This window comes from Centroberyx gerrardi, chromosome 10 (assembly GCF_048128805.1).
Source record: "Centroberyx gerrardi isolate f3 chromosome 10, fCenGer3.hap1.cur.20231027, whole genome shotgun sequence".
In the NCBI taxonomy this organism is placed as follows: Eukaryota; Metazoa; Chordata; class Actinopteri; order Beryciformes; family Berycidae; genus Centroberyx; species Centroberyx gerrardi.
The window spans coordinates 29,759,356-29,778,654 of NC_136006.1; the positions used below are offsets into that span (position 1 = coordinate 29,759,356).

Sequence of the window (19,299 nt, forward strand, 5' to 3'; positions counted from 1 at the left end):
GTTGGACGAATACTCATTAGTCTGTCCTCAAGAACTGAAGTGAATGTAGCCCTTTATGAGCAAGAAAATAGTCATGTTTTATATTGATGTCCACTGTTGGTGTGATTACTTTGTGTTCCTTTCTTCCTCTGCTCATGAATAAGGCAAACATGAAGGTTAAGTGAATGGCCTTGAATTGTGCTTGATTGCAAATTGCTTGATAGCTGCAATTTAAACCAACACCCTTTTTTTCTAAAGCTCCAGTTTTTAATGAAAATGTCCTCTCCGTGTCTCTTGTCTTGGTTGCAGGCCAGTGGGGGCAGTGTGTGGGGGAGGAGTGTGGCTCCGGCGGGGTTCAGACCAGGACACTATGGTGCGTCCACACGGAGGGCTGGACCACGCACCACTCCCACTGCCAGCACACCGACAAGCCCGAGAGCCAGCGCCACTGCTTCAAGGTCTGCGAGTGGCACCAGGACCTCTTCGAGTGGGAGGTGTCCGACTGGGGGGCCTGCGTCCTGGTCCCTTTCTTTTCCAACGAGCTCAAGCTGAGGACGGCCGAGTGTGTCACGGCACAGCACGGCATCCAGAGGCGCAAGGTCCAGTGCGTGCGCACCTCGAACCGCACCACGGTCACCTCGAGGATATGCGAGTTCTTTTCCCAGAAGCTGGCCACGGAGCAGGCGTGCCTCATCCCCTGCCCTCAGGACTGCGTGGTGTCGGACTTCACCTCCTGGTCGAGCTGCAGCAAGACCTGCGGCGTTGGCCTGCAGCATCGGACTCGACACGTCCTGGCCACGCCCATGTACGGAGGGGCCAACTGCCCCAACCTGACCCAGACCAGGACTTGCTCTAGCCCCGCGGCCTGTCCCGCCGGTGAAAGCGAGCACCAGTACAGCCTTAAAGTCGGGCCCTGGAGCGAGTGTCGACTGCCCCATCACAAGGGCGTCCTGCTGAGCGGCAGGACCACGGTGGATTTCAGCAGCAGCTCCAAGGAGAAGAACACAGTTAAGCGGCACACGCAGGCTTCCCACCAGCACCACCACCACGCCCACAACACCCACCCCATGTCATGGGAACTGGAGGTGGGATACCAGACGCGACAAGTCCGCTGCACGCGGAGTGACGGCAAGAACGCCATGCTGAGGTAAGCCAATCACACGTGGCAACATGCAGCACTTTTCATTCAGTGAGACAGAATGTGTGTACCTGAGATGAATACTTGGGAGATAAACACACTGTGGAAAAATAGGGCATTTCTTAAGGTATAAGTCCCAGATTATCATGAAAGCAAGGTGCCTGTGTGAGAAGAATTGGTTTGCAGTTGGTTTGGGGAGCGGGGCCTCTATAGCTAAATCACTTAGTCTTACATTAATCTCTTTTTCTCTGATGCAACATATGAGGTGAATGGTAAGATGTGCTCTGTAGGTGAATGGGGGGCCCTGATTGAGTGGATTATTTTTAATATGTTTCCACACTCGTTTTGTTTATTAACACGAGTGGGACACAGTCAACGGTCATTCCCCTTCATGATACCCGTGTGGCATGTTCTCGGTACTGTGGAGGTGTGTTCAGTGAAATAAGCAGTAATGAAAAGCAGTTATTTTATGGCTGTTAACTTTTCAATTATAGCTAGATTGCGGGAGAACCGGTGTTTCAGCACCCTATTTGCATGGCAATGCCGCGCTATTGTGGTAAATGTCAAATGCTGCTCCCCTCCAAGCCCTGCTGTTCGGGCTAACCCTGGTATTTGGGTTTGATAAGAATGGATTTTTCTGCATAACGTGCACACACACACACACACACACACACACACACACTCATACAGCTTCCTCCCTGTGCATGAAATACAGTAAACAGCATTCCATCTTGTGAATTGTATGCATGGAGAGAGAAAATCATTGCATGTACATTATATTGACTAAATGCCACCTTGCCATCTAGTTGGTGTAAAGTGACATGATTAGCCGACTGCTTGAATACAAATGACTGGATGACAGCCACTCATAGTAACCATGGTATCAGAAACAGACTGAGGCTGATTTGGAGGGGAATTAAACAGTTTTATTGTTTGATGTTGCCTTCATATTTGTCACTGTAAACACTGCATTCCAGTGGATTGATAGTGCTCAGTTAAATGAAGTGGCAACTTTGGGGATTTGAGCTCTAAATGCCTTCCTGTGAAGCACTGTCATTTCCTTTCATGTGCAGCTTTGAATTTTTGTCAGTTTCGATGGAGAGTTTTGTTCGCCCCACGCTGTTTGGGGGACAGCGGGGACGCAAAACATTTAAAAGATAAAAAGGCGTATGATATCTTTTAATATGTTTGATATCAACATGTCATCCATGGCGAGGCAGAATCAGTGGCTCTCACAGAGAGTGCGGAGATCACTTACAGTGCCCGATTAACATATTCACTTATGAGTGGGCTCGGAGCTTTTGAATATATATTTCCCACCTGAGTTCTGCTTCATTCTGCTTTTCTAATTACAGCCTAATTACCAAGTAAAATTCCTCCTAAAATGAGCATTGCACTCTCAGTATAATACACCTAACTAATTAAATTGTCCAAATTAAACAATGGAAATTGTAATTACGTGACTAATGCATTTATTCATATTTCTAAGTGAGCGTACGAGTTCTCCTCATTTTAAGGCTGGCTTTATAAACTGAGCGTTGTGTGATTATGATGTACGATACTGGTAAATATGACTTGCTTTAGATGATAATGTCATGCTCTGGAGTGGAACCTGAAAAGGTCATTTGTCCGTCAGGAAGTCCAGATATCCACCAGAAGGTTCTCCAAGCAAGATGGTATTTCTTCCATCTGATGTGTTATTTCCACTTCTAAAGAACCGCCTGCCTTACAGAGGCAGTCTAATCAAATCCCAACCTCAGCTGACATCTGTCATCCTTCTGCACTGTTCTCTCCCACCCTTTGTCTGGGAACCCTATTTCTCAAACGCTGAAAGAGGTGACAAAGGCATTACTTTATGAAATTAGACTTTCTTTCATGTGTCAGAGATGTATGTTTTTCTCGGATATATATTTATGTCAAAGTCCCTTTAAGGAAAGTTGGTTCACTCGGGCTCCATCTTGGTAACGCCTCCTGGGCAGTAAGTTCGTGGCTAAGAAGACAATGAATGGGGAGTCGTCTATATCTAAAGTTCTGACACACATACAATCTTTTGCATTACACATTTACAAAAAACCAATGCTTGTATGCAGCGCCGTCCACTGCTTCATAACAGTGAGATTGTGACATTCAAGACAAATCTGCTTTACGGCAGTCCCATACATACATTTGTCATTGTGTCAACAGTCATGTCATGCATGCAGTCCACAGTAGGGAGCTGATGGTTATATATCTGAGAATATCATGTTATTAAATTATTTCAAATGTATTAACAAAACAGTTGCTGGCAGAGATGGTTGATGTTGTCCCCACCAGTTGTCGTAAATAACAAAGTTCTGCTGTTGCGTACACTTGAAAGTATGATTGGTGGATGTTCTTTACGATATGCACAAAAAGGTGTGTCGATTCGCCGATGACGACACGTTTTACATTGTCGCGGCTGGATTTCCCCATTCAAAACTGATAGAGCGCACTGTCTCTCTATACAATACTGTCTCTGTTTATGTCACTGTGACTTATTCCTCACCTTCTCCTCCTCCAGTCTCTGTATGCAAGACAACTCCCCCCTGACCTTCCAGGCCTGCGTGATGCCCAAGGATTGCGAGACGTCCGATTGGTCGCCGTGGAGCCCGTGCTCGAAAACCTGCCGGGCCGTCGACCTGTCGCCCGGCTACCGCCTCCGGACACGGATCATGACACAGATCCCCATCGGCGGGGGCAAAGGATGTCCTGCCCTTGAGGAGAAAGAAGCTTGCAACATCATAGGGGATTTACTTCCAAACTGCCCCAGGTGGTCTAATCTAAGTGCTTAATATTGATAATAATAATAATAATAATCCTTAGAAACAAAAAGACTGTTCACATGGAACCTCAGGGGTTTATGCACAGAATGGCAAACTGTAAAACCAAACAATGATTTTTAATTTTTGCCTTTTCGGGCCATTTCACTTGAATAATTACGAGAGAAAGCCTAGAGGCTACAAATATTCATTGTTTCACCATAAAAAATGTCCCATGTAAATACGTTTTTGCATGTATTTTTGTCATTTCTTCAATCATCTTGTGACCCCTAAAATAACCTTGTGTGCACCTGGGGGGTTCTGACCCCAAGGTTGAAAAAAAAAACATTCTATAGAACCTCATTCCTATAGGGGGGGTTGCGTGATGAGATGGGGTTTGGCTGATATTACGTGCAGTAAACAAAGTAGTCAATAGAGAATTATTTTCCCTGCCGTTAGATTTGATTTTTATTTGCTAAAGCTACATGGAATGCCTCAGAGCAGAGGATTTACATGATTAGGGAAAACTCATTACGGAAATTAAGCATTTGATAGATTACTACAGGCTGTTGTTCCATTAAACTCCACGAATATTATTGCTTTCTGCATCACAACATTTTTCATAGTCAAAGCCAAACAGCTGGTTAGAAGTTTTTAAATCAAAATAATCATGTCCCCCCTTCCTCCTGATGTGAGGAAGCCTCTTGCCAGAGAAAAGCTGCTTTTAATCATTTTTCTATGGCATATTGTGCCTTATCCGTAACTGTTGCATCGGCTGTGCTGTACATACGCTGCTAACTCATTTTATATACATTCATTTATCAATTCATTTTTGAATGGATTGCAGTTTCCTTTCTGAAAATACACAACTGTGAGACTCTCTTTCAACTTCATAAGGCATATTATCAAGCAGGGAGGCGTTTTTACTGTAATTGCAAAAGACAAGTAGTATCAACATCTGTGTGCAGTAACCAATGCTATTATGGGTGTTTGCTTCTGTGCGCTTTATCAGGTATATTTGGAGAACCACGGACTGGGGTGAGTGTCGCATCGCCCCCCTGCTGAGCCAACAGGACCGGCGGCTGGCCAACATCAGTATTCTGTGTGGAGGCGGGATCCAGACCAGGGAGACCTACTGCGTCCAAGTCCCTGACGACTCAGCACCACATCACAGGAAAGAGGGTAGGGAGAACACCTTCATCAGAGTTGACCTGAGGCTCGCCAGAAGCACGCGGAGGCTCAAGAGATGCACCATAAATAAAGTCTGCTGCGTGTTTTGGTATAAGCTGTGAACATGAATTATTAAGGTGAAAGTCAGCGCCAAAGCATTATGTTGGCTATGCAATTGGAGAAATGAGGCTCATGAACATGCTGTGTTGGGTAGCCAAAGCATCTATATTTGAAGTTGAAGCGGACAATGAGGATCATAGTCTTAGACTGTATTTTCTATATCTAAACATTAGCTAAGGCACTGGACTAAAATAAGGATTCACTGTATGTGAAAGACCAGCAAGGGACCGTCTTTGTCTTGGGTGTATTGACCTTATTCACGTGGCGGCCGTTTGGAATACTCGGGTAGGGAAACTCATTTTAATATATTTAGTCCTCTAGTTAGAGTCTCCTAGGTAGCTAGTAGCTTACTAACTAGCTAGTAAGCTAACTAACTTCCCTGCTAAATTCAAGTGTTGTTCTCAACATTGCTGGCTAATCAGGTAACTGTTAGGTTTATTTGTGTTTTTGTCCTGACTTATGTGTTTAAGTAGTGCTACTTTTATGCCAATCTTCCAGGTAGAGTTTCCCACACCAAGTGTTCAAAATGGCTGCCGCGTGAATGTCTCATTCCCTGTTTACAGCTTCCCTGTTTTATCTCTTCGTATAACCTGCCTCCACCTTTCCTCTTAGTAGGACATCTTCATTAATGTCCAGTTATTTCACAATATCTATAACCTAATCTTAAATGGAAAGAAACTGAAAACTAAAGTTGTGAATGAACTTGAAGACTATACAGAAGACTATATCAAGGATGCCAATTACTTCCTACCATTTTTCCTAGGAAAAACCTACCAGACACCGGGTGTTTAGAACAGCAATTGTAAAAGCTTTCATGGCTGTAGGTTGAATCACTCTGGTGTTATAGCAATCGGACATAGAGAGTAGCAATATGAAAATGTCACAGATTCTTTCTCTTTTTTTTAACAAACTCTGGCAACCCAGAGTCACCACCTGTACTCTGGCTTTTTGTCTGACTTGTTGGATGAATAATTCCAGACTAAATTACTTCTGGAAAAACATGAATATGAATACAGAAGAAAAAAAAAATGAATCTGAGTCACACCTGCATAGTTAGCAATAGTGATTTTTATGCCTCTGTGCCGGCGACAGCTGTGGCCAGAGGCATTATGTTTTCGGGTTGTCCGTCCATCCGTCCGTACGTCTGTCCCATTCTCGTGAATGCGATATCTCAGGAACGCCTTGAGGGAATTTCTTCAAATTTGGCACAAACGTCCACTTGGACTCAAGGATGAACTGATTAGATTTTGGTGGTCAAAGGTCAAGGTCACTGTGACCTCACAAAAGACATTTTTGGCCATAACTCAAGAATTCATACGCTAATTATGACAAAATTTCACACAAATGTCTAATAGGATAAAATGATGAAGTGATGACATTTTATATCCAAAAGTTCAAAGGTCAACTTCACTGTGACATCATAATGTTTTGCTTACCACTGTACCTGAGAAAACGATCTTGGGTCATTCTACCAAAACGGTGGAAGTGCTGTCACTTACTTTTGCAGACACCAAAATCCTTTAAGTTGACCTAATAATCACATGAATTATATATGTTCAATAAATAAAGACTGTCCTTGCAATGATGAAACAAAGTTTATTGGCGGAGGCATACAACCGCGAGGTGGTTATTTCTAGTTAGACTAGGATTTCAAAATGAAAGCATACATTTGACTTTACTGCAGATCACCAAGGCAGCCAGCATAGTGGGTGAGTGTTCATGAACTCAAATGGGTGTGCTGAAAAGTTAAAGTGTTTCCAACCAATTAAAGAAAATGAATGTTTTTAGACTTATAAATCTATTAGTAAAGTACAAAATGAAGAGCACTTGCGTAACTGCTATTTCATTTATCTCTTTAATTAAGCACACTGGGTAGTTTTTAATGGCTTCCATCTCTAGGTAAAAACCTCTTCTTTGCAAATCAGACTCTTTCATGCCTAATAAACATCATTACCATTTATTTCATTTTGCCATATTAAATCTCAATCCACTGATTTTACAGCACGTGCTTGATGGCCTCATTTCATACCTGAGGTGTATTTTTCTGATTTATTGTCTTACATAAAGTTGCAGTAGGATGTCCCTTTATTCATCAACCGTGTTAAGATCAGAGTGGTATTTGGACAGTGGATGTGCTGGCTGGGTATTGAATATGAATGAAGTTAGCTCTTTGAATCAATGCAATCGTGGGACAAAGATCAATAAAAGTCAACAGTAATGTTTACCTCAGCATGACCCGCACAGCTTTAGCTAATGTAAACAGATTGTACTACGTGCCTGCAATATGGACAGCAGCTCGCTTTGGTAATGTGGAAAACAATTTGCACCTCTTGGATGTCGACGGCAGTGAGGGAATTGTCAAACACGAGAAATCACAATTTAGCCAACAAAGCCGAAAGAGCTGTATTATGCACTTTAACAGTCAGGTTCAAGCAAGCATCTCACTTTTTACAAAGAAGATCAAAGACCATGTAAATTACTTTTGGTAAGAAGACAAAATCCACAATGGACATTTAGTGAATTTCTCTTTGGGCTTTCATTTAAATGGAAATTTGCCACTCAATGATGTGCAGAGGTGCATCAAAATGGAATATTAGATTTAATAAATCCCCCTGTTGTGGACAGGCAAGAAAAAAAAATCCCTTCTCATTCCCTGAAAAATTTGTCTGAGAGACTAACGTCAGAGCCTATTACAGGTGGCTGAGCTCCCTGTGATCTCCAAATGATGCCAGCTGTGCTTAGCAGTGAACTCGTTATGCCGTGTCTAGCCTTAACGTCTCCATATCCAGCTCCTGTTTACTCCCCGAGCTGGGCACTGCCCTCCATTAAATATTCTCTAGAGCTCGACATGAGATGAGACCAGCAATTTTCCTTCTGTTCCTTCCTTTCTCTCCTTTTTTTAAAACTCTTTCCTAAACTGTGCTAAAATGATTCTGCCTCTCACCACAAAAAAACATCCACAGTACCCAAAACTTGAAGCTTTAATTGCCTGTGCTATCCAAATACACTATGTTCTTTCCATTATATTCAAATTACGCCAGTACCTCCCATCTGATCCAACCCCTAAAATAGCATCGCTGCTTCTCTATCTTCACCTTTCTCTTCATCTAGCTCATACTTCTATTTGGATCTCATCCATTGTAAGAAAGATGCCATTTTTATCCCACTTGATCCAATTTTTAGGGTCATTTTGTCCTTTTTGGGGGCAATTTTATTGAATTACGAAATAATAGATTTGTAGGCTACCACTAAGATTTTACTTATTTTAAATTATCCCACACCTCCCACACTTCTCTCCCACTGCAGGATACTCGCAGCAGGCCTTACAGAAGATGATGGTGCTATTTTTCTCTCTGTCCCCAACTCACCCCTCCATTGTTGAGTTTTTTCCCCCCATATTGATTGTTTTATTTTTTGTTGAGGCAGTGGTTTGATTGGGGTTGGGAACTGCTTCAGGCTACGTACGTGGGTGTTTTTCTGATCAAAAAACATTAAATTTTTCTCTAAATATTTGACAACTCAATTAAAAATTTGAACACATGAGCAAATTTGAACCGGGTGAAATGCTAAAAAGGATACTCCTAATTATTGGAGCATTTTTTGCACCCTTATTCTTAATTTTGTGAACTTCCAAAGCCTCCGAGCCACCGGTTAATTTCCGACCCTGATCCCCAACACAGTACTTGAAACCTTCCAAACACACACACATCCTCCAGCGCTGCCTGTGTGTCCTTCGGCTTGACTTAAGCCCACTTATCCTTGCCTGTGTCTCTGATGTCCCTGTTGTTTGTGCAGTGTCCAGGCCTGTGAGTGCGAGGCTGTGTGCCAGCGGGGAGCCTCCCTTGGCCGTCCAGCACTGCTCCGTCCCCTGTCAGCACCACTGCCCGCTCTCCCAGTGGTCACCCTGGGGTGCCTGCCTACACGACAACTGCGAGGAACCACAGGGGAGGAAAGGTACGGTGGGGGGAAAAAATGGGAAGTAAGCGAGAGAGAGTGAGAGAGAGAGAGAGAGAGAGAGAGAGAGAGAAAGCAAGAGAGACTACAGCAACATACATAATTGTACACACACATGCAGATACACACACATATGCACATGTGAAAACAAATGCAAATAATGAATAATAATGAATTTCCCTTGCTTTTGAATGATTTGCAGAACTACATATTGTACATTTTGGAACTGTTTTATGTTATTACCTCCGCCAAGGAGGTTATGTTTTCGGTGCCGTTTGTTTGTTTGTCTGTTAGCAGGATTACGGAAAAACTACTGGCCCGATTTTAATGAAACTTCGTGGAAGGGTGTAGCATGGGCCAAGGAAGAACCCATTAAATTTCGGAGCGGATCCAAATCCGACTCACGAACAAGCAATAATAGCACGAACCTTGGCGGAGGTCTGCGCTCTCCGAGTGCCCTTGGTACTACTGTATAGTACATGTACATACAAGATCATGAATGACTTGTATTACAAGTCATTCATGATTATTATAGTTACTGGCGATCATGTACTATAGAAGCTTTGCAGTTGCATCACAAATCCCCCAGCAGCTGTGGTGTCAACATGGAGGTCTATTGGAGAACTGACTGTATGCGAATAATGTCTTAATCAGGTTAGAAAAGAGAGACCTGAAAAACATTGGTGTGGTGTCGGTGTTGGTCAATTCAGCAGTATTAAAAGTAAACAGTGAGTAGTCTGATAATATAGATGTGTTGTCCAAATTTATGAGGCCAGGTCTCCCAAAATGCAAACACATGCTCCATGCTCGAAAATTACTCCCACCACAAAAGGATTAGGTGAAGGATACATGACTATAGCTTGGTGGATGGGCATAAACATTTGCTTTCAACTCCATCTATCTGGGTTCAAGTCCCCAGTCCTGTGAAGAAGTTTTCTACTGTGAGTTCATTTTTAATTTTTAGCAAAGGTTATTTTTATTGAACCATGACCAAAGCCTTAACCTTAACCAAATTGTTTTAGTTGTCTAAACTTAACCAAAGTTTTAGTTGCCTAACCTTAACCCTAACCTTAACCAAAGTTGTTTTTGGCCTACTAAAGTTAGCTAACCTTTTCACATGACAAATAGTTGAAAATGGTGTGTCCAATTTGTGATCCAGTTCCATAACACTGAGTTGTAGCTTGAGAAGAGTCAGCTCAATTAACCTGAACAAACTGTTGGTTTTAAGCTTTGTTAGCTAGCTAACTAGCCAGCAGGCTAATTTAGCAAAGAAACTGACGTTAATGTTAACATGCAACTACTAGCCGCTACTACCACTAGCTTCTATGAGATATGTTAGCTAGTTTGCTAATCAGATGGGTTTAAAACAAGACCTCCCTTTGGGCCAATCTGTAACAAGATGCATCATTCCTACAAGTTTAAAAATTGGACCGACGTGGCAATTATGGGCTGTCAAAGTTCGAATTTTGGGGCTCAAGTTCCATAAATCAACAATGAACATACACTCACAGAAGTTCCAAATATGTAAAACAAAAAAACTCATGCATGTTGCACGTATGCAAGTTATTCCCAATCGACAAAAAAAAATACTTTTTCACTTGTGACTTGTAAACAGACATTTAAATGAATATTAAATGGCATTGGAAAAAATCCATCTTTTGCTAGAACATATTTTCCAATCAAAAATGCATTTGTGGATCATCAAATATTTGTGTGTCCCGCTGCATTTTTTGTGTGGATTTTCGTCCCTTTGGTTTCCCGTTTGGGGTGGTGGTAATGACACACAAATACCTAGGTTCTCCTGAAGTGGAGAAAAATATAATTTTTTGGAATAGCCATCGTTAAACAGTCAATTTTGGTGACTTTAAATGGGAGACTTTCATGAGTTTGATTTGAATGAAATAGCCCAAATTCTTCTGCTTTCAGTGTGTGTGTGTGTGTTCCCTTGTCAGTCTTGTCACTCTCTCAGATGCCGAATGTCTGCATTCCTCCATAGCAGGAAAATTAATCCAGTGAATTATCACTACACCTATTAAGCTTTTACGTTTTTATCACAACTCCCTGGAGAATTTACACATACATAACAGTTAACAAACACACAATTTGTGAAACCAAAAGTTGCTATGGTTTGACATTTTCATTAGGCATTTGAAGGCTCATTTAGCATAGGCCTACAAGGGAACTTGAACAAATGTCACCATATTTGAATAGGCTGTATAAATCTAGGTCATAGGCTATATTTCAAAGCCAAAACTTGAATATCTGACATGTCTCAAAATTTTGCTCACACATTGCCAAAAGTATGCTGGAAGGTTTTCATCAGGGAGCGAATATCAATCTTACCTGAAATGTCACTGTGCACATTCATTATGGCCAGGTGGGTAAGTCTCTCCTGTGTCACAGTGCCTTCAGAGAAAGAGCGCTCCAAACCCGCGACAGAGATGGCGACTGAACTAGATTTTCCACCTTTAACAGCATGCTCCGGGTTTTGCGGCTGCAGGCCTTGGAGAACAGAACATGCTTTGGCAGAGAGCGAGAGACAGAGATTGAGACTGAATTGAACTAAGAGAGAGAGAGAACGAAAGAGAATGACAGACAGTGAAAGAGAGATGTTGACAGAGAGAAGGCAGTATGTGTATGAATGGTAAATAGTGTGTGGATAAGTGGCTGGCTGAGAGAACACATGCTCTGGAAGAGTGCAGTACATGTATAAACCACAGCTGATGAAAGACAGAAAGAGAGCAGACCTGTAGTTTAAGCTTGAAGTCCCAAGGGGGGGAGAATGGAGCATCAGCAGATGCGATGCTTCCTGTCTGTGTTTGTGTGTGTGTGTGTGTGTGTGTGTGCTCAACTGTTTGGTGTGCTTGCACTGTCTGAGTGTGCTTGTCTTTTTGCACAGGTGAATGCGTAGTCATATCCGACCGCTTTAGGCTTTTGAATGTGAGAGTGCGTTTGAGTGAACGAGTGCGGCGGCACCGGCGGAGCTGTTAGTGCGTTAGCGCTGTGCTAAAAGGGCAGCGTGACCTCGTCCCTGCCGTGAGTAAATGTGCATGAAAGCCCCCCGGGGAGCGACTGAAGTGAGGATTGTTCAGGTCAATGACCACACAGTCCAGCACTGTGGATCTCTATGGGACGAGCCGGCTCCACTCCACGACAGTATCATTAATATATTTCAAGGAGCGGAGAACACGGCATCTGTTGTTTTGCGCAGGCCTCTCTCTTTCTCTCTCTCTCTCCCTGTACTCTCTTTTCATAGCATTCATAAAAGCCCCATAACCCACAATAGGCACAACTATGAAACCAATAGAAAATCACTTGCACTGTCCCCTGGTAGTGGCGAAGTAAGGAAGAACTATTAAGGAGCCGGGCATTGTTATGATCCAGGTTGTTCACCAGCGGACCTTAAGCTCCAGAGCTTTTTCTTTCCCCTCTTGAATTTGTACTTTACCTTTGTGTTCCGAAACATCAGAGTGAACTGTGATCCCTCTCTAACTTGAAGCCCCGTATCATCCCAGTGTTGTTCTGGCACAGGAGCTAGCCAGGCATCAAGAAGAGGCTTTTAAATTTAAATTTCCCCACAGTAACTTCATGTGCTTTTTCAGGTTATCTTGTCCTATTGGTTTTTCGCAAATATGCAGGGAAATGAATTGAACACAGAAGGTTCTTGGTAATGGCATCACATAGCTAATGCTAGGAAGGTCTGAACAAGGTGGTGAAACCCAGTGGATGGCCCTGTTTTCCCTGAAATAAATCTTGTAAGACCAAGAAACCTTTCAATTATTAATATCCACGGGGATTTGCCCGCGCCAAATTGTTTTTCACGGTTTGCGTGTGGGCAGCAGTGAGTACCCAGGGCAACGCTGCGATCGATCCACAGACTCTCCGCTCTTCGGGAGCAGGCCCGGGCCAGGACCCTTAGGATCAGGCTCCTGAACCGGTGGCTCCCACTACTAGATGATTGGTGGCTGTAATTTGTTCGGCGGGCATCCTGGGGTTGGACAGCCTTGTCTGTGGAGGGAAAGAGTGGGGGGACCTCTCAGTTGAGTGTCAGGAAACTGTGGTAGAATTAGTGTGACACAAAAGGAAAAGCTAGATTTTAGCTGCCCCCAAAGTGTCAAGGAACAAGCGCTGGATCTAAGAAACCAGCACTTGCCACTTTTTCGTCTGCAAGAACATTTTGCTGTGCCATCGGGGAATTGGAAGCGCTCTGTGGTAGATACAGAGTCGATTAAAACAGTGTGGTGTCCACTCAATGATAACTTTTTTTTTTTATGAAGAAATAAATATTTTCTGAAAAAGCTAGCTAGAGAATCAGTGCTTCAGTGGAAAGAATAACAATCATGATGAGGTCCAATTAGGTAATAATTGTAATTGGCTTCATGATAATGATTGTGTCAAAGTGTTGATCATGTTATTTGATGATACCTATTTGCTATAATTGCATCTGTGAACCAGATTTAGATCGACTTACTGTTAATGACATTGAGCATGCTACCCCCATTCCCATTTAGATCTCACTGCCTTGTCATTTGTTTCTTTCAAGACCACAACATGGCGGCCAACAATGTGTCCACAGACAGGAATGATCTAATGTGTGCTCAAAGTGCTTTACGGCTGTTTCCATGGCTACCCCATTGCACCAGTGATACTTGAGATTTATTAGGGGAAACAAGGCAGAGAGTAAAAAGTAAGAACCCAGTGAGAAAGCTACACAAGGCTCCAGCCCCCCAGGTAAACGACATTGATGTATGAGAGAGTTTGTGCTATTTTGTGTTTCCACAATACTCCAGACTGCAGGGCTTTAGTGATTACTCCATAAGCTCAGATCTCTACAATCACTGTCTCTCGTCTTTCAGCACAGAGCTAACACACTGCTTCTCTCTGTCATGATTTATATTTAAAGTAAAGAACAGAAGTGCTTCAAGTTTTTTTTTACTTCGCATTTGAAAATCAGATGAGATTAGTCTGCTCAGTCTCAGCGCTCAGTTTTATTCATGTTTTATCTGGAACGGAGCAGAAATGAGATGAGCATGTCCTTTTCTCTCTTAGCTACTATATGCATTCCAATGCCATGATACAGTGGATGTATGCCATAGAAAGAATGGGACCTCAAACTGCCTTACACCGTATGCCTTATAAATAATAATAATAGTTAAACAAACTGTGCATTTTAAATGATAATCAGATGCTCAGATTATATTATTTGTATTTTGTAAAGACATTTTAAATTGTTGTTTACATGCTGGCAAACCAATGTCATCGCTAGAAAGATTTGTGCCTCAGAAATAAACAGAATTCTGCACATCGTATCATGGTTGTATTGAGTCGTGAACCCCATATTGTGTATCGTATTGTATCGCATCGTATCGTATTGTAACGTAACATATCGTATCGTGAGATAAGCATATCATCCCATCTCTAGTATCTAATAATTTAATAATGAGTCTTAAAATCTTAAAGTAAAAAGCATTCTGCCAGTCAGGTGGGATCATTTCCAATGCAAAGCAACCTCTTGTTTGTGAATTAAGCGTTTTTTTTATTTTTTATTCTAGTGGAGTAGTCTGCCTTATTCTGCCTTGTTTCAAGATATTGACACAGTGTATCTAAAGAAATAACCATGAAACAAATTAAACTACAGTGGAAAAAAGTTCTGAAATTGGCAGATTTTTTCACTAGAAGGGTCAAGCTCTCAAAATGTTCCTCCACAACTTTTCCTAAACCTTTGTGTACAAACCAGTGTTTGTACCACAAGGAAATAATTAGATTTATATTTATCAAATGATGGTGTTAAGAAAATTTGCATTTGAAGACTGAATGTGAGCTGAAATGACTTGTTAAGATGGACATTTTATTTTTTTTTCGCAGCTTGGACGACAGAGAAGTGCAGCAGTAGGTGTAAGAGCCAGTACACCTTAGCAGGCAGACCCCAATTTAGTAGCAGAAACAGCAACAGCAGCAAAATGACAGCGAGATTCAATTATTGGAGAGACAGGTGTCAGTGTGAAAGTGTCGCCAGCTACTGTACCTTGACCCCGCTCACCCACGCTCTCTCTCTCGCTTTCCATCTTTACCACCTCCTCCATTTCGCTCATTATCTCCCTCACCCCGTCTTTTCTCATCTCTCACTTCGGGGGGGGGGGCAACAATGGATCCGTCTCCGTTCGTTCGTTTGTTCTGTTCGTTCATTTGTCCCTCCATCGCATGTGATACCTCAGTCACCGCTAATTGGATTCTAACAAAAAACTTGAGAGAATGACGCATCGCACGACTGAGCTGTAGCACTTTTAAAATGTTAGCTGTTCAGTGGCCAACAGTAGGAGACCGTGGTTTTTCCACATACTCCCACCTGTATGTGGAATTGTATGAATGTGAAGCAGGATGCTGCTTGGAAAAGACTAAGCATGCTGTGTTGACTTTTCTTGGATAAATAAAGGTTAAAAAAATCTCACTACTTTGTTCTGGAATCTTCAATAATATACTGATTGGCTCAGGAGGGGGTTGCTACAATTACCGTTTAAAATAAAATGTCAAAATTTGTTGCTGATTGGCTCCGAGGGGGTATGCCTCATTTGTGGGAGATGACATGTTTACTCTTGCCTTGTTTCTTTTTGTGTTGTTGTTGTTTCAATGCATTACAACTTCTTCCGTTCTCTCCCTCCCCACTGTTTATACCTCAGGTTTCAGGCAGAGGAGGAGGCAAGTGGTGTGGGAGCCCAGCGGTCCTCCAGAGACCTGCCCTCACCTGGTGGAGTCCATCCCCTGTGAGGATCCTGCCTGCTACCTGTGGCAGGTCCAACCGGAGGAAAGATGCATTCCCGCTAAAGGCTCTTGTGGTCCCGGGACTGTCGTCCAGAATGTGACCTGTATCAACGTGGAAGGTACTGCCATCAATCTGTATCTTAAACCTGCAATAAGCGATATCAGACCTTATAACCAATCCTGAAACTAATGTGTGCTATGTGGAGATTTCATTGAGACATAATGATATAAACCAATATCCACACAGCAGCAGCAATGTTGCACTTTTCACCTCTTTTCTAAAGAAGATCCTCCTGCTCCATTCAGTAGCTTCTCATTTTTTTTAGCTTGTCTCCTCCCTCGCTGTTTGTGGCACTCACCCCCTCCCATTGCTGAAAGCTAGTAAACTTGCTACCTACCTTCACTTGTCATTGTGGGACATGTAACCTTCAGTGGGAGAAAGTTCTAGCAAAGTGAGACTGGAAACCGGCAACACTTCTCTGTAGGTACAGTTAGCTTAGCTGTTAGCATTTATGGATGGTGTTTTGCTAGGTTTCTCCTTAGTAGGCCTCTGTAGTGCAGTAGCTTTGCTGTGCTTTATTTACAAATGTGTTCCGGTTTCTGTCACCCTCTAGTAGTCAAATCTCTTCTTGCAGCTTTAAAGGAAACGTTCATTCCCATGGAGATATTCCTGAATCCGAATACCAAATCCGTCAAAGCACGAATAATGCGTTTTAAATGAATATTTGTTCCTTTTGAAAATTTTCAATATTATTCAGATGTTTTAATAGTATGCCTTAGGGCTGAAACGATTCCTCGAGAAACTCGAGTAACTCGATTACTAAAAATCATCGATGCAAATTCTTTGCATCGAAGCTTCGTTTAATCCATATAACTATATACACGCTCAGTGTTTCGCACGGATGGTTATTACTGTTGCACAACGCGCTGGAGAAAGAGAGAGAAAATAGCGAGGGGCGAAGAGAAGAGACACACACACACACACACACCTACTCCCCTCACAGTGATGCATAAAATACCCCAGAAAGCAAAATATCAGGTGGTGTAAGTAGCAATTGGAGCCTAAAATGCACCAGTCCAATACAGCAGGTATATTCAGTTTAGTTTGATTGCAGTGAGTAGGGTCAGCAGGTGTAGGGCAACCCTTCAACATAGCAAATAAATGTACATTAGCCAGTCTTATGAACTTGTATGATATTTAGGCCTAGTAATAAATATCAATAATAATTATTATTTCACCTCGTTTTCAGTAAATCACAGTGTCGTATGGACAGCTTCGTGCGGACAGCTTTTCTCTTTTGTATATTTACTATTGCTCTTTAATAAAGCAAAAGTATTTCTTATCCGATTACTCGATTAATCGATGGAATAATCGGTAGAATACTCGATTACTAAAATAATCGATAGCTGCAGCCCTAGTATGCCTACAGTCATGGAGAAAACATTTAATGAAAATAACGTGACTGTTTTTTCTCATTGAACTCAGCAGAGAATGGGCGACATTTGTTTGAGTTCCTCTGTCAGTCTGCTAGCGCCTGCAGCACACATGGAGCTGCAATGGAGAGACAGAAAGAGAGAGATGATGTCTGTACACTTTTGGTTTGCTCTGGGAATAGTTTTGAATTATTTTGATTACTAATTTAGCATTAGTGAGGCCAGCTTTTCTCTTCTGCTCTGCTGATAGACTTTGCAGGGGGAGTTGGTGTGACTGGGATGAAGACTCCCTGTCTGTCCTCTGAGTCTGTTCAGTACAGCAGGATGTTGTATCTCGCTCCACACTACTGGTCTTCACAAAATACAACTTGGAGAAATATGACTAGGGACACAGTGGCAAAAGATAAAGGCTACTCCTCCTATGAAAATTTTTGATTTTTCCTCATTTTTATTTATACCAGAATATGCAGATTAAGCAAAAGGTAGAGTTGTAGTAAGAGTTTTTAAAAATAGGTTTAAACACAAACATACTATAAACACTAAAAAGAGCATGCTATTTCATTTGCACTTTCCATGGTTCAGGGTGGAGATTTTTTTTCCTTCCTTCCTGTTTATAATTGTTTATGGCAATGGTTGTTTCTGGCTTTGTTTATAAAAGCTTATGTTTATGGCTACATAACATCTAGGTTGTTGTTTGTTAAGTGCAGCTTTAAAAGCAAACTTGATAGGTTGTAATAATTTAGTTTAATGCTTTAATATGTCAAGAATAGCAATGGCAATGATTTCAAGGTAAAAAACGAAGAATTTAAACTCTGCTCACTTCCAGATTTATCCGAATACAAATACAAATACAAATACAACGATATGCAATTGTCAAGATATCAAGTTTAATAAGTTGGATTTACACCAAAGGTTCATAATTTCTTCCATGCCACATTGCCAACGTGTGTCACATTAGGAGATGCTCACATTTTCATGACTGGATCTGAAATGGGACAACATTTTACAGCATTTTAGTCGATTATTGCAACACCTTGTGGCCAATCAGCACTATATCTGTTCAGTGGCCATTAGTGCCGCCCTTCTACCACTGGACCAAGTTTTGGAAAGGACAGTCTAAACAGGGAATGAGCTCTCCATTGACCCCATGTTGTTTGATTGGGCCAATAATGGAGGGTTTGCCTCTTCTTTTGTCTGCTGATAGGCCACAAAGTTTGATGGTGTTACGTGAATCTGTTCGTAAGTTAGCCTTCCAAGTGTTTTGTAGAAATAGGTTGATCCTGTTTACAGTTAGCCAGCCTCTGTTACGGTTTTCAATTAGTCCTTGGGTGTAAATGAGAGCTACGATTATTTGCCATTGCCCAGCACGAGCTCATAATTGCGAAATTTGTATCCTTTACAAATTACTAGACTGCATCACTTATTCAACAATATAATTAGACTCAAGCTAGTGCAGTTTGCAACTAGCTGTAAAAGTCATTGAAGCCATGGCAGAGTCATCAGTACTGTGTTCCTGACACGCCTAAAGAGATCAGTACCATTGTAATGTGTGAAGCATCAGGTATAATGTGATCCATTGTGTTCAGCCACATCATCACGCTGGATGATAGGAACATCAGCACTAACAGAGCATGCATTATTCATGAGGGACCATTGCCGGAGTTTATGGGAACAGAAAACACTGGCCTGATTAAAAGTCAGAATCACGTCTTCCTACCAGGCCTTAATTGCTCATCTCCACAGATTATAAACCTAATTGCGCCTTTTTTTTGCCCGTGTTTTATTATTCTGTCACAATGGATTATGTGCGCGTTTATCAGGAAGGCAGCGAAGGGTCCAAACATATTTCCCAATGGGAGAGTCTAACGAGCTTTGACAGGACGACTGAGAATGCGAGCTTTGGCAGGTTTGAACGAAAGCCTTATGAAATTATCTTTGCCGGTTCTATTGTTAGTGACTGTTGACAAG

At 42.1% G+C, this 19,299-nt stretch overlaps 1 protein-coding gene across 1 annotated transcript in view; it reads left to right on the forward strand.

Annotated features, from left to right (window-relative positions):
• thsd7ba (thrombospondin, type I, domain containing 7Ba) overlaps positions 1-19,299 on the forward strand; it is a 127,575-nt gene that overhangs the window by 30,696 nt on the left and 77,580 nt on the right. Inside the window, exons 2-6 of the mRNA XM_071915740.2 lie at positions 289-1,126; positions 3,657-3,905; positions 4,907-5,076; positions 8,980-9,138; positions 15,816-16,016. Coding sequence (XP_071771841.2) covers positions 289-1,126; positions 3,657-3,905; positions 4,907-5,076; positions 8,980-9,138; positions 15,816-16,016 — 1,617 coding nt within the window. The remainder of the gene's footprint in view (positions 1-288; positions 1,127-3,656; positions 3,906-4,906; positions 5,077-8,979; positions 9,139-15,815; positions 16,017-19,299) is intronic.